At 39.8% G+C, this 15,500-nt stretch overlaps 2 protein-coding genes across 3 annotated transcripts; both read right to left on the bottom strand.

Annotated features, from left to right (window-relative positions):
- Positions 1-4,809: 4,809 nt before the first annotated feature.
- On the bottom strand, positions 4,810-7,931 carry LOC107677039 (putative RNA-binding protein 15B). Of its 2 annotated transcripts, XR_001632796.1 has the most exons (2): positions 5,102-7,640; positions 4,810-4,895 (listed from the first exon to the last, which is right to left on the bottom strand). XR_001632796.1 is itself a non-coding variant. In XM_016471829.1 (1 exon), exon 1 carries the CDS (start codon positions 7,678-7,680, stop codon positions 5,776-5,778), a length of 1,905 nt encoding a protein of 634 aa, XP_016327315.1. In that variant the 5' UTR covers positions 7,681-7,931; the 3' UTR covers positions 4,810-5,775. The 2 variants fall into 2 exon arrangements, 1 of the variants encoding a protein (XP_016327315.1); XM_016471829.1 differs by having other exon boundaries at positions 4,810-7,931.
- Positions 7,932-9,376: 1,445 nt separating this feature from the next.
- On the bottom strand, positions 9,377-12,492 carry LOC107677041 (mesencephalic astrocyte-derived neurotrophic factor-like). Its single transcript, XM_016471833.1, has 4 exons — positions 12,271-12,492; positions 11,509-11,636; positions 10,469-10,610; positions 9,377-10,000 (listed from the first exon to the last, which is right to left on the bottom strand). The coding sequence occupies exons 1-4, from the start codon at positions 12,431-12,433 to the stop codon at positions 9,816-9,818; spliced, it is 618 nt and encodes a 205-aa protein (XP_016327319.1). The 5' UTR covers positions 12,434-12,492; the 3' UTR covers positions 9,377-9,815.
- Between the last annotated feature and the right edge of the window lie 3,008 nt (positions 12,493-15,500).

Below are 15,500 nucleotides of genomic sequence, written 5' to 3'. Positions count from 1 at the left end.
TGATTAAAGCTGAATTTTCAGCATCATTACTCCAGTCTTCAGTGTCACATGATCCTTCAGAAATAAATAAATAAATAAAAATCTTATCAATGTTGTTGCATTTGTTTTTTGTTTTTGAGCAGCAAATCAGCACATTAGAATGATTTCTGAGGGATCATGTGACACTGAAGACTGGAGGAATGATGCTGAAAATTCAGCATCACTTTACACTTTAACATATATTCACATAGAAAACAGTAAAAAATATTTCACATTATTACTGTTTTTTTTTCTTTTTTTAACAAAATAAATGCAGCCTGGGCGAACAGAAGAGACTTCTTTCAAAAAATAAAAATCTTAATTATTCCAAACTTTTGATTGGTAATGTATTTGTGAATTGTCATGTATTTGTATGTAAATAGATGCATGTGCAACAACAGAGGGTGTGAACAAAATATATTGAAAGCACTGACTTCATTGATTCGTCATTACATAATTGCCGTTAATAACTGCTTTATAGACTGCCTACGCATGTTAATGGCAACTGCTGTATCATAAGCTCAAACAGCTCCCCTCTGACGATCTCCCTGCTGTAAACCATGCTCTTCATTAACATTTATTTCTAATTAGAGATAGGATACACGCACTTCCCCTAAGGCGACCAAAAAATAAATAAAAAAAGTGTTAGACTGCTGTTTTCAAATCTAATTTTAAATTGCTTCACGAGTTTTCTTAAATTTAAAATACTCACCTAAAGCATTTGAGTGAATAGCACGAAACCATATCTGTCACATTACATCCCACAAAATTCCTATAAATAAACAGATATTTTACTTTTAAATATTCTGTTTTATATATTTAAAACTACCTGGCAGTTTAATGCCTACAAAAACGGCTGGTAGGGACTACAACGAGTTCCTTCCCGGGTTCGTGACATGACAAACCCAGATAAACCCCGCCCTCGGGAAAAGGCAGCAAAGGGGGCGAGGCCATGAGAAGAGGAAGAGAAGAGGAAGAGAAGACTAGAGGTGCATGTAAAAATCTGTTCATATATGAATCGTGATTCTGTCTTCTACCGATTCTAATGGATTCACAACTTTCAAAATCAATGTTCTAAAGCAGCGGTTCTTAATCCTGTTCCTCACGTCGCCCTGCTCTGGGTTTAGCCAATCACAACACACTGGGTTAGCTAACCAATCAGAGCCTATCACCTATTTCTGAGGGAGGGGCTTCATAAAAGAAGGAAATTATCAGCGTGTTTCTCAGAGAAGGGACAGAGCAGTGTGGAATAAAGGTAAATTATGTGAAAAATAATGTTTTTTTAAAACTGCACCCCATAAACACAGTCAAGCCTAGAAAAAAACAGTGAACCACCCCTTTAAATTCATCAAAAGTTACAGTAACATTTGTTACAAAATGTTTCTATTAAAAAATAAAACTATTCATCAAAGCATCCAAAAAACATTTCCATAAACGTATGAAGCTGTCAAATTGTTTTCAACATAAATAATAATAATAATAGCTTCTTGAGCAGCAAATCAGCACACTAGAATGATTTCTCATTCTAATATGCAGTCCAATATTGATTCTCAAGGATTGTGCGACACTTAAGACTGGAATAATGATGCTGAAAATTCAGCTTTGATTACAGGAATAAATCATATTTTAGAATATATTCACATAAAAATCAGTCCTTTTAAATTGTAATAATATTTCACAATATTACAGTTTTTACTGTATTTTTTAATCAAATAAATGCAGCCTTGGTGAACATAAGACACTTCTTTTAAAATTTGACTGACCCAAACTTTTGAACAGTAGTATGTATATTATTACAGTGTGCAACATGTTCTCGATACGTTTTGGGAGATTCACCCATCTGCAATAAGAGCGAACAATGTTTAGTCACGTCTGTACCGGGCAGCTCTGCCTGTTCTATTGTGCCTGCTTCATGCTTTAAAAATACACTGGCAATCTCATTGGGATAAAACAGTCGACGATTGTTCCTGGGAGATTCCTGCTCTTGTCTCAGTCTTAACCGAGTTGGATTTGCGAGACAGGGCCATAAGCTCCTGACAGCGGTGAGCAGCTTTCTTTGTAGTCGTGTAACAATTCCTAAAGCGATACGGTAGGTATGTCACGGATACATCATGTGACGCCAAAAACCACATGGCCACCTGCTCGCTTGACAGAATGCAAAGTGGCTCAGCCGACTTCATCCAGCAGGCTTTTCGGGTCCCTGCTGATGTTGCGGTCGCACCATATCCTGCCAACTTTACTAGGTCTCCACTGGTGCACATGTATGGATCTGAGGGTTTACAGGAGTTGATTTGGATCTCAGATGTTTGGATCCTGAGATTCTGGAAGGGTGATAAACAAGAGCGTGAGCCTATACGTCCATTTCGTTCATAAATATACAAAAAGATATGCATAATTGTAATTCCTTAGAGGTCTAAGCTGGACTAATGGATTGCAGGCACTGTGTCACTAATGGCTGAACTCTCGTTCATGTGTGTTCTTACCAAAGGTCCATAAAGACGAAGAAAACGACAGCAGATCCGGTCGACTCCTCGGGCCGGCTGAGAGGCATGTGGGGCCATGTTTCATTGATTTTCATCGCTTTAATGGATTTCATTGGGCCCTCTCATGATTCCACATTAATATTTCATTACTTGTGTCTTCCATTTCCTGCGCTATAACAGCAGCAGGCTAGCTTACAGTGAAGTGCTTTGGGTTGATGGACTGCTACCAGGAACCAGCCAAATCCCTGAAACACCCGATCCTCGTCTACACCCAAGGGACCAAACTCGTGATTCGAAACAACAAAAAGGGCAAAAAAAAGAATTGGTTGAAGACATTAGCCAACAGCGTACGAAAACAACCCTGATCAGCTTTTCTGTCAAACGATCCCTGCTGCTCCTGAAAGCTATATGTGTCCTTTTTAGATAGGAAAATCAACAACGCAGTTGTGTTTAATATTATATTATTGGGTTGAGGTGAATTGCGGACGGTAATGTATTTGAGTGCAATAGCGCAAACTAAAGCGATCAGACATAGCCTATACAGGTCAGATGAGCTGCTGGCTCAGCACACCATGCAAAGACGCTTTTCTTAAAAATCCTTTCAAGTGCTGCTTCAAAGGATCCATCAATGTCAGCAAAGTAAAAAAAATATATAAAACAGCAAAATGCTGAAAATTGAGTTCAACTAAAACGCCTTAAAAAAATTAAGAGCTTTAAAAAAGGTTAAAAGACATCTTATGCATGTTTAATTTGGAATTATACATAAAAACTATTTACATTAACATCTATAATTCACCTTTAACCAGTAATATGTCATAATGAAAACGAAGAAAATTTTTAATATTTTGGACAACCATTAAAATACTAATATATATATATATATATATGCTGAAATGATCACATATGCAAGTTAATGCGGGTATGTGAATTGGTAGTGAAATCTGTGTAATATTTAATATTTCAATGTAGATTACCTTGCTGTCCTGCTTACATTAAATATTTGATAACTTCAGATATATTGTGAATTTAAAATACATTTGTTAGATTTACAAGACACCCTATTTGCCTCAATTAGACATTTGACTGATTATCATTAAGTCATAATTATACTTCAAGCCAAAATCGTAGCATAGCTAAGAGTCAAATATAAATAGAATCCGGTCACCACATATTAACTCAAAGTTCACTTATAACAGTTCTCCAACAGCAGATATCAGCGGACTGCTCAGATTACACCAGTTGTTGACAAGTACAAACACAAAAAACTTTAAAAATGGCCAATTTCTAGGAATTGCCCTTCACCTTGAAAGCAGGCGGTCCAGTCAATTAAGTAACTCTAAAGCCTTTCTGCACAGATAGTTGGTCAGCAGGAAAGCGTTGGGAGATCTGTCAGGATTCGACAGACAGGACTGCCGTGGCTTGATCAGTTTCGATTCTCTCATTCAGACATTGAGAAATGTGCTAATTAAGTGTTAGTCTGAAGAACAATGCGTTATAAATAATTAACAAGTTTCTGAAAACAATAATGCTGGTTAATTTTCCAGCATCATGTAGATCTATATTAAACAGCATAAATACCACAAACAACCTAATTTACATACTGGCATAGGGTGAAACTAAATGAAGACTGCATTCACGTCGGTTAAATGCAGCAACAATGTCTCAGCAAGCGTTTAATATGCACTGCACTGACTTGTTTTCCCTCAAGCACCTTCCCACAGCAGGAACTCGCATGTTTCATGTTGAGTTAAGGTTGTTTTTCTTTGACCACACTGCCACCTAGTGGTTATTCTAAGCTTCTTCACAGTCAAGCCTCATTTGAACTCTGTAATCTTTTTTTTTTAAAGATGGATGTGGTTGCCTGGTTACCACTTTAATCTTCAACTTGTTTTGTAGGGAGGACTGAGATGGAAAGGTAACTATGGAGACAGGATTTATGCTCAGCCATACAAAATCATGACATTGATTTGAACACAATGCAGTTTGGCAAATAATGATGGATGTATATCAGGTAAACAAGCACATGTAATGTTTACTTTTTTTATATGCCATACATGTTTCGCATACAGACAGAAAAAAAAGACTTCTAGAAAAAAAGTATTACAAAAAAGGAGTGATAACAGAGGGTAAAACAACATGATTAAAAACAAACAATTACTGTTCAGTGCAAAGGGTTGTAGTGTTGGCGAGTGGACTTTTAAACCCCATCAAGTAAAATCTGAAAATAACACTTGTTTCAGGTTCATACGTTATTATGAGTTTCAAATCACTGGATATTTTTGAAAACCTTTAGAATAGCACTTGTTTCAAACGTGTTGGCTCAATGGGTTACAATGATTTAGCAAATAGTCATTCCAGTGGAGGGCAGTCGAAAAACAGCTTAAAATGACATTCCTGCGTACAAACAAACAGTCACACAAGTTTAAACCATAGTGTTTGTAACGTTTACAAACATTAGTGCGTCTGGATCGGTACAGTACTCGTTCAGTAAGTTAGGTATGGTCACATGACCTTTCTGTTAGTGCTGCAGGTGCATATTTATAACAATATACATAAAAATGCAGTGGCCTCAAAGACTAACTTCATTTTTTCTAGCTTACCTGATGTTACATGGTTAAAGAGGTAGATGCCGTCAGTCATGACACAAACGCCTCACCTGAACTGAACATACTGCCATGTCAAGTACTGTTTTATTTCTGAAAAACAAAATAAAACATCTAGGGTTTGTGAAACGGACAGCGGACGTAATAATGGAGGGAAGAACGGTTACTGAATGTGTTACGGAGTAAAAAGCCACTAATAAATTATTATACATGAATTCCAGACAAACAGACCTTAATGATGAAACGAGTGTAAAAACATTTTTAAAGTGAATTGAATGCGACAGTTCAATGATGAATGGATTTGTGAAAAAATTCACACAGATTTGAGTTTTAAAAGTGAGGCCCAGTACATTTTACGTCCATTATAGTGAACCACTGGAAGGAGACATCAGTCAAATTGCTTGTGCATGCAATAATATAAAACATTTTAAATAGAATAAAATGGAAAATTTTTAACACTTCTGAAAGAAATTTAAAACGCCTTGACGGAAAACTCGTTGGCAAGTTTATAAAACTACTTTTCTGGGGATGCTATATAATTCCCAAAACGTTTTAAGGAAACGCTGATCAAGTGGACTGTGTGAGAGTATTAAAGTAAAAAGGTACATCTATCCTAAAATCATAAAAGGCATAAAATCTGTTTGGAACGTTCTAGAGTTGGAACTGAAGTGTTAAGGTGAGTCTCTAACAACCACGATAACCAGGTGCTCCTCCTCAAGTTTCCCAAGAGTTTTCAGAGCAGCCTGGAGATACTGCTGCGAGAAGTCACATGGAGGGAAGGCGTACAACATGCCACCCATCTCTCGTTCTTTGGGGCCGCCGAGGGGCAAGCCGATGACTCCTGCTGCCTGCTTGTTCCTGAGGTACGTCACCAGGTTGCGGAGAAGGCGCTGTTGAAGGCCCGGTTCTGGAAGAGGGGCATCTCGGTCCATGGGCCCCTGGACGGCGAGGAGGACAGCGTAGCCGTCCGGGCTGCCTATCTTGATGCGCCGCGTCACCTCGTCTAGTTTGGGCTGATCCAACCTCAGCCGCTGAGCGATTTTAAGCTGTGTGATCTTGGAACCGCCTGCTTGGTTGTCTCTCATGAGGGCATGGAGAAAGTTCACGCCTCCCTCGAGCATGTGCATGTTTGTGGGGAAGCAGCTGTTTTTAAGAACGAGAGAACCGTGCCACACGCGACTCAAGGTCTGGGCGTATTCGAAGAGCGTGCTGGGCTTTTTGGAGTCCGTTTTGGACTTGTCTGTCTGCGAGTCAGGGTCGCTCGCATTTTTGCGGTGATTGCGATCACGCTCGTCCTTTCTTGGATGTAAAGGTTCATCCTGCGCAGGACGTTTGTCGCTGGAGTGTCTGCTGATGTCGGGGGTGTGATCAAGAGGTTCTGAGGTGGAGTCCGGGAGACGGCCGCAGCCCCTGTCCGGGCTGTCTTCGGGAGTAGACGGCACCCCGCCTCTGAGCTTTGACCTCCCGCGTTCCTCTGCCGGACGATCGATGGGACTGAGGCTCCTTCGCTTGCGCCGCTCCTCCCAGTTTTTCCCACGTTCTAGCTCTCGCTCCTTTACCCAGCGCTCCCTGCTGCGGCTACGACTGCGCTGCCTGACCCGCCCAAACGCCTCCGGAGGGTTTGCTCGCCGCTCAAGTCCTTTCAGCGGACTCCAGTCCTGGTCCGAAAGGCGCTCTCTTTCTTGCTCTGCAGACAGGGGGTGTGACGGTGACCGAGCCCTCGCTCTCAGTTCTCTCTCTAGGCTGTGGTGGCGTCCGTAACCATCAGCTAGAAGTTCGTAATGTGGAGGCGGGAGCAAAGGCGGCTGGTATTGTTGAGGGTACACCCTCGTCTCTTCAGCTTTAGCAAAATCCACACGCAGCCGACGATTCGGACCGCCCAGAGGGAAGCCGCGCATTTGCGCACAAGCAGCCTGTGCTGCATCCAGACTCTCGTAATGAATGTAAGCAAAATTATCTCCTTTCACGTAGTCTATAGTGCGAATACTCCCAAAGCGATCAAACTCGCGGGCTAAAGCTGCCAGCGAGATATTCGGGCCAAGTCCGCCCACCCAGAGCCGAGTCGTTGGATTGGCCTTCCCGTATCCGATCTTAATCGGGTTGCCGTTAATCATACGTCCCTGCATGGCCACTTTGGCCCGGTGAGCCATATCCAAGTTTTGAAATTTAAGAAAAGCATACGCGCCCCCTTGTCCACGGGCGGGCCGCTTGATAACGACCTCCTCAATAATCCCATACTTGTCAAATCCTTGTCGTAGTTCCACCTCAGAAATATTATGATCCAAGTTGCCGATGAACAAATTCCTTGTGGCTCTCTGATCATCCTCTGGTTTTAAGTTCTCCTCAGGAAGCTGATACGCATACGCACGGCTTCTCTCCTCCAAAGTGCTGTAATAGTCCAAAACACGATCCCTGCTGAGTCCCATACCATCAATGTAATGCCTGGGTCTCATATCTCGAAGGGCACTACTCCCAGCGCCCGGTGAAAGAGACCGCTGCCTGTAAGTGTAGGCAGCACTGTGCAGAGACACATAACTCACATCTGGAGGCGTGACACTGCGACGCCGCATGTACATGGGCTCAACTTTGAGTGGACGATCATATAGCACCAATCTGGTTTTGGCATGACGCGCTTCCCGCGCGGTTTCCGTGTGTCTGAAGTTGACGTAGGCAACGCGCCCCAGTTCTGGCGTGTGAGACAGCTTGACGCTCACGTCCCCGAACTTTTTAAACTCATGAAACAGTCCGTCCTCTACATGCTCATCAGAAAGCTGCGATCCAAGGTTGCTGATAAGTAGTGTCTTGTATTCTAGTCGCGCTCCCACCGAGCTCGGCTCTCCGCGAGCAGCAGTGCGAGCTGCGGGTTCGGTTCGCGCTCTCGGTCCCGCTCGCGGACGCGTTTGGTGAGCGTTCTGGGCGGACTCGCGTCGCGCTCGGCCTGCCGCTTCATCTTACAGTGATGCTCTCTCCAAAAAAAATATAAAATCAGCTCCGAGGTGAAATCTCACGGCTCCAAGAGATTTTGCACATCCGTAAGGAGAGTCTTAACTAACGTTTGCACGGGAAAACGTTCGCCTGAATGTTGAATTTCACGGATAAAAATAAAACGACAAACATCAGCGTCCCCTCAGCTGCATCTATTCCGCCATCTTGGACAAAAGGAATGTGCGCGCTCCGCGAGTGGGAGGAGACTCTGCTGACGTCAGAACGCATCGCGTGACGCTATCATAGTTGTGGGAAATACATTTTTTATTTATTTTATTTTATTTTATTTATTTTTTAGTTCCATTACATGCAAGTCAAATATAAGACATTGTTGTACAGTTTAAAGGATGTGAAACAGAATAACAACAACAAAAAACATAAAAAGACCATAAACATTAAAAAAAAACTAGGAAAAAAAGTGCTATAATATTATGGCAGTTACATAAATTTGAAAAGCTTTAGAAGTTTTATTGTTTTTATAAGCTTCTTATTTTGCGATCTCATATCAGAAAGCGTTTTTCAAAATATATTTTAAGATCAGTGTTACAAAAGGTAATATATCTTTTGAATTATTTTTGACTTCGGAGTATAAAACACTGCTAAACTAATTAACAGATTAATATTGTAATTTCGTTTTTTTTTCAGAAAAATATGTGTTTTGAAAACACAGTAAAATATCATGAGGTTCTAAATTAAAGGGCTTTATTTAATGTTTGTGTTATGTCTATTTTAAAGACAACCCAAAATGAAATAGAAAAAGGGCAATAGAAAAATAAATGTTCAATATCTTCAACTGATATGCTAGAAAAGGTACATTTTTCACAAACACTATGAATATATCTGCTAACAGCTGCATTTACAGGATAACATCTGTGAATAATGTGGAAAAATCAGTATCGACACTAAAAATGAAGTTCTAAGAGCGAAATGCATATACTCTTTTCATAAGAATCAAATTCTGCAGTTCTCATTCACAACAAGCTGAGAAAAACAGCTTTGTTTGGAATGGATTACTATCCTAGTACTGCATAATAGGAAGGTATTCGTTTAAATTGTGAAATTAAATTATGTAAAATAATAAACATATTTTTCCAAATGTAGTAGGTTCTCTATGAATACAGAAAATGCACATATCATGTACAGTATACTGCATAAAACATAGCCAATACATTATGATACAACTATAATGAAATTTGACAAAATGTGACCAAGGTGAAGAAGGTACAATGTTAAACACAAACAGAAAACTAATAAACTAAAAAAAAAGGACAAGACCAATTTATTTTCTTCTTTTAATGAAAAAGACAGTATAACCGTATTAAACATTTTACAGCAAATTCCTCTCAAACTGACCCACACATTTTTGAAGATGAGACTCTTGTTCATTAGATTTCATATAATGAGTCAACTAAGAAAGTCTACACTCAAAAAAAGAATAGAAAATGTAAATCAAACTAGGCAAAGTGTGTCAAGCATTATTTCCTATAACGTCAGGAGGCAAACCTAGGTTGTGTTGGATATGAGTCAGAACTAACACATTGAAAATTATAAATTAAAGGTTGTATTTTCAAGGAAGTGTGTGCGTTCAGTTCTTGATGTTTACCCCTGGAGTACAAGGTAAAACGACAACACAATGCAAACCCCGTTGTTAGGTGGTCAGTCAGCTGCACAGCGCAAATCTTCCACCCTAAATACTGCTGCCTTGGTCTCATAATTCCCTGCAGGTTTACAAATCTGTCCTTGCCTTGGCTGCGTTAGGCGCATACTTGGGCATTAGCTCATTGATCTTGCGGATGAAGTCAGATTTCTCCACGCATCCTTTGCAGGATTCGCCCCATTCCTCCAAAATTTTCTTCAGATCTTTCACTTTCAACTTCTTCAGGTCGACGGAGCTCAAGTCAACTTGTTTATCTAAAAGAAGACAAAAAAAATGGCTGGCAGTTCTGTCACTAATGGATTTCAAACCCAATGAATTTAGATATTTCAAATATTAATAAATAAATCGCATTACAAATTAAAAAACGAAAAAGTAAATGAAAAAATAAATTAAATGAAGAAAAAAAAGAAAGTCAATTTAAAATAGAGTGGATATAACTCAATATATCGACCAGGGGGGCGTTTCCCAAAAGCATCGTTAGCTAACTATGGTAGTTAGTTCCATTGAAATCTATTGGTAACGACGGAACTTGTGACCATAGTTGCTTTTGGGAAACGCACCCCAGAGCGATTAATTAGTCATCTTAGATTGGGCAGGATGCTTAAACAAACAAAACAATGGATACGATATGTTTACACATTCATATTGGTCAACCACTAGACAGACACGATGAATTAATCAGTGGAAACTTATTTTCTATGCAAACAAACTTTTCAACTTACCATATTTCAGTTCACAGATCTGACTGTCCTTCTTTTTGAGCTTTTCACAAATCTTTTCCACTGGCACATGGTAACTCATCGGTTTGGAAACTTCATTGATTATTTTTGTTGCTGCATCACTTGTTGCCCCTATATAATAACACTGCACATACAGAAAACATATTAAAAGTATAAACAAGCATGTAAGATAAAAGGAATAGTAAAGCCAAAAATGAACATTTGCTGAAAATGCACTCAGCCTCGGGCATCCAAGAGTTTGTTTCTTCATGAGAACAGATGTAGCATTAGATCAGTCTCATCAATGGATGCTCTGCAGTGAATGGGTGCCATCAGAACGAGAGTCCAAACAGCTGAGAAAAACATCACAGTAATCCACACCACTCTAGTCTATCAGTTAACGTCTTGTGAAGTGAAAATCAGTGTGTTTGTAAGAAAGAAATTTATCATTAAGACGTTTTTAACTTCAAATTGTTGCTTCAGGCTAAAATACTCTATCCATAATATTGCTTTCTCCAGTGAAAAATTTGTCTTGTCTGAATTGGGAGAGAAATCTGCACAGATCAAGCACCGTTTACTAGCAAAAACAGTCCAAAACATTTCTAAACAAATATGTGTGTGGGTTTTGATGTGAGAGACAACAGGAGATGGACTTTTTCACTGGAGGAAGCGTTATTGTGGGTTATGGACAGAAGTATTGTGGCCAGAAGTGAAGGTTTGAAGTCACAACGCCTTAATAATGGATTTGTTATAAACTAAATGATGGAATTCTTATAAACTGGAGTGGTGTGGATTACTTGTGGATTATTGTGATGTTTTTATCAGCTGTTTGGACTCTCATTCTGACGGCACCCATTCACTGCAGAGCATCCATTGCTGAGACACTGATGCAATGCTACATTTCTCCAAATCTGATGAAGAAACAAACTCATCGACATCTTGGATGGCCTAAGGGTGAATAAATTCAGCAAATTTTCATTTTTGGGTGAACTGTTCCTTCAAACACACACACACACATTTAATTTCTACACAATAAGACTTACAAATCGGTTTTCTTTTCCTTTGGCCTCTTTGCATGATTTTAGAAGAGCTTTTTCGATGGAGTCATTGTCGAACTTGATGTCATTGTCTTGTAGCGTCTGGTAAAACCGTTCCAGGAAACCCACACAGACTGCAATGCAAAAATCATACACAAAGAACTCAAATTTGTCACATTAATGAAATGTATAGGAGTATACCAGTCGATTATCCCTTTACTGACTACTTCATAAATAGAAGAATAAGAAATTATGACCACGGTTCAATTGAACGGGTGTGCCATATAGATATGATGAAGTGCTTGTTTACATAGACTTCTGATAATGACCTGCATTATGTAATCAACTACTTACAGTATATGATATGATATTTACTGAAAACAATAGAAAGTAGTGGCCAGGTAACCTAAATTACAAAATTACACAAATAAATGCCTTATAAAACACTTTATAATATATTGCATTTACAATTTTGCATATATTATTATTATAAACATACAATATTACAATGTATTATAAAATACGTTTAGCCTAACAGCACCTTAAAACCTAAAGCCTTAAAATATATATATATATATATATATATATATATATATATATTATGATGCAGTAATTTTAGTAGTTTAAGGTAACACATGAAATACACCTAATGAACTAAATATCCAGCATAAACTAAAGAAGATGAATAAAAGGCAGATGTGAGATGCTCTTGACAGGAAATGCTAGTCCTGCACATGTTTATACTAAGAACATATGAACCAAACTCACCTTCACACTCTCCATCCTTCAAAGCTTCAGTGCAGCTCGGCAGCAGCGCCAGGGCCAGTGCCACAGAAAGCCCACTCAAATATATCATCCTCAAACCAAACAAACGCGTGTAACTACTTAAATAGTCTATGAAAAAGTGCTGAACTAGGTTTTGAACGATCATTAAAGATACCGGCTCGACAACACGCAATGTACCGATTCAACAGCGCTTCCTATTGAAAGGTCCCGCCCACTCTCCCATCTGATTGGTTGCCGGTCCACTCTTCGCGCGTCTATTGGCTGGCTCGTGACGTCGCAACACGCATTCTTTTCCGATTGGATGTGCGGCGTTTATCCAGGGAGTGAGTCCAGTTGGCGGCCTGTGAATGGTTATGAAGGAGAATTCTCTTGTTGACGATTTAGGGCTTGATGATGTGTCAGTTGCACCAGCGCCATGTTTGTAGTTCTTTGTCATCCGTTGACGTTATTGCATAAGTTAACAAATCATTCCAGTGAGCAAAACTAGCTATTAATGTTTATATTAGTAAGAAAGAAGACCATTTTGGCCAGACTTGACTGTGACATTTCCCTCACATTACAAGTACTGTGCTGTGAGAAGGCAATACCATGGTATGTTGGTTTCAAACACCTGAATTCAACTCCAAAATCGTTATATGTTTGCTATAGCTCAATAAAACCACATTAGCCTTCATTCAGAAAAGAGTTACTATAATGAATATAGATGTTAAGTGAAAAGTTCAACTGGGTTCTCATTACTGTTCACACCGAGAACAATAACGACAGCTAGCGAAAACTATAACAAACAACTAGAATCTGCAGCATTAGACGATAACATTGTTTATTATAAACGTAATTAAGTGGTCTGCCATGTTAAATGCTCAAGAGCTTTAAAGTCAGATGGATTCTGTTTTTTTTAATCAGTTGGAAAAAAAATGCTCTGAAAGTGATTCTGATATTGTATCGTTATAGCAGCTGTGTGAACTTCATTATTCTGTTCGATTTAAAGTGATATTTAAAACTTTATTATAGCTATCATTTGATCTATGAAATGTTAATAGCGACCTTTTTTCTCTCTCTCACAGTTCTAAGTTTAGGCCTATATTATACACCGATCAGGCATAAGTTGAAGTGAATAACACTGATTACCTCTTCATCACGGCACCTGTTAGTGGGTGGGATATATTAGGCAGCAAGTGAACATCTTGTCCTCAAAGCTGATGTGATAGAAGCAGGAAAATTGGGCAAGCCAGTTTGACAAGGGCCAAGTTGTGATGGCTAGACAACTGGGTCAGAGCATCTCCAAAACGGCAGCTCTTGTGGGGTGTTCCCGGTCTGCAGTGGTCAGTATCTATCAAAAGTGGTCCAAGAAAGGAACAGTGGTTCACGGTGACAGGGTCATGGGCGGTCAAGGCTTATTGATGCACGTGGGGAACGAAGGCTGGCACGTGTGGTCCGATCCAACAGGGGAGCTCCTGTAGCTCAAATTGCTCAAGAAGTTAATGCTGGTTCTGATGAAAATGTCAAGTCAAGTCAAGTCTGCTTTATTGTCAATTCTTCCACATGTACAGCACATACATACAGAGAATTGAAATTGCCATTGACAATTGAAGAGAATTGACAACACGCAATGTACCGATTCAACAGCGCTTCCTATTGAAAGGTCCCGCCCACTCTCCCATCTGATTGGTTGCCGGTCCACTCTTCGCTCGTCTATTGGCTGGCTCGTGACGTCGCAACACGCACTCTTTTCCGATTGGATGTCAGAATACACAGTGCATCGCAGTTTGATGCGTATGGGACTGCATAGCCGCAGACCAGTCAGGGTGCCCATGCTGACCCCCTGTCCACCGTAGAAAGCACTAACAGTGGGCACGTGAGCATCAGAACTAGACCATGGAGCAATGGAAGAAGGTGACCTGGTCTGATGAATCACGTTTTCTTTTACATCACGTGGATGGCCGGGTGTGTGTGCGTCGCTTACCTGGGGAACACATGGCACCAGGATGCACTATGGGAAGAAGGCAAGCCGGCAGAGGCAGTGTGATGCTTTGGGCAATGTTCTGCTGGGAAACCTTGGGTCCTGCCATCCATGTGGATGTTGCTTTGACACATATAACCTACCTAAGCATTGTTGCAGACAGAGGCGGACTTACCCATTAGGCAAAGGTAGGCAACCGCCTTGGGCCCCGAAAAGCCAAGGGCCCCCTAAAATGCTTTTCATCTACGAGATGCGCATTAAGCGCAGACACGCGAACGGTTGCTTTTTATGGTGTTTATCACCACGACAACCATCTGTGTGTCCGAGTTGAACACACTTCTTGTGTATCCTGCAAATGAAAATATAATGTATCTGAAGCTGTAATTAAATATTGAGCAACAGTGCGTATTATATGCTTATTGTTTTAAATGCTGCTTACTTATTCATAAGAACCCAAGTAGAGAACACATACGCAGTTACTTGTTTGGTTGATATAATCCATAGGTGTGTAAATGTATAATTTACTTTTCTTTTTTTTTCATTTTCATTTAAATTTGTAGTTAAAATAACTCAAATAAGTGTATTTTAAAGTTTATAATTAGCCTTTGTAGAGTGTATGAGCGCAGGCACACAGGCTTACGCTGGTAAATCATCAGTGGACTTTCCTTGTCAATATAGCCTATATTTTTTCACACTTTTCTCATTCTCACTAATTCAAGTTTTTATATGAATGAATGAAGGGAACCGACTGTCTTCAGAAAACTTTCCATGGCATTTTCATTTTATCTGATAACGTAGTGTTTATGAGCAGCACTGCTTTGTTTGCAGTCGTTACCGGGGAAACCGCTATATTTCTGACCTTCCAAAAGTGCTTCCTGCTGGCAGAGAATCAATGTGCATTTTCAATAATCCCGTCTGCAGTTTTTGTTCAGACCAATGCGAAAATCCACCCACATAACCCCGTTTTAAATTTATATCATAATTTATACTTCCAACTCATCTCTTTTCTTAAAAAAATGTTTAAAGGATCAATTGTGAGGTTTATCATTTTATAATTTATTTTGTTTTTGTGAAAACTGTAAATCAATTGCTATTTCGTGGTCTACAACAATTGTAGCATTGGACACAACTGTGGGGCACCATTATGCAGCAGCAAGCAGACATCAAGGCTAAATTTGTAAATGTGTGCAAATACATAGGGCCCCATTCATATATTTTGCCTGGGGCCCCCAAATCACTAAATCCGCCCCTG

Source organism: Sinocyclocheilus anshuiensis, unplaced genomic scaffold (assembly GCF_001515605.1).
Source record: "Sinocyclocheilus anshuiensis isolate Anshui unplaced genomic scaffold, SAMN03320099.WGS_v1.1 scaffold584, whole genome shotgun sequence".
Taxonomy (NCBI): Eukaryota; Metazoa; Chordata; class Actinopteri; order Cypriniformes; family Cyprinidae; genus Sinocyclocheilus; species Sinocyclocheilus anshuiensis.
The sequence above is the reverse complement of the archived record's forward strand: the minus strand, read 5'-3'. Positions and strand labels throughout refer to the sequence as shown.

Excerpts from the sequence above, each read along its gene's own strand:
- LOC107677041 (XM_016471833.1), bottom strand. The coding sequence starts at position 12,433 with ATGATCGTTCAAAACCTAGTTCAGCACTTTTTCATAGACTATTTAAGT. Across the intron at positions 10,611-11,508 it reads AAGGAAAAGAAAACCGATTT|TGTTATTATATAGGGGCAAC; the intron begins GTAAGTCTTATT and ends CTGTATGTGCAG. Across the intron at positions 10,001-10,468 it reads GATCTGTGAACTGAAATATG|ATAAACAAGTTGACTTGAGC; the intron begins GTAAGTTGAAAA and ends GTCTTCTTTTAG.
- LOC107677039 (XM_016471829.1), bottom strand. The coding sequence starts at position 7,680 with ATGTACATGCGGCGTCGCAGTGTCACGCCTCCAGATGTGAGTTATGTG.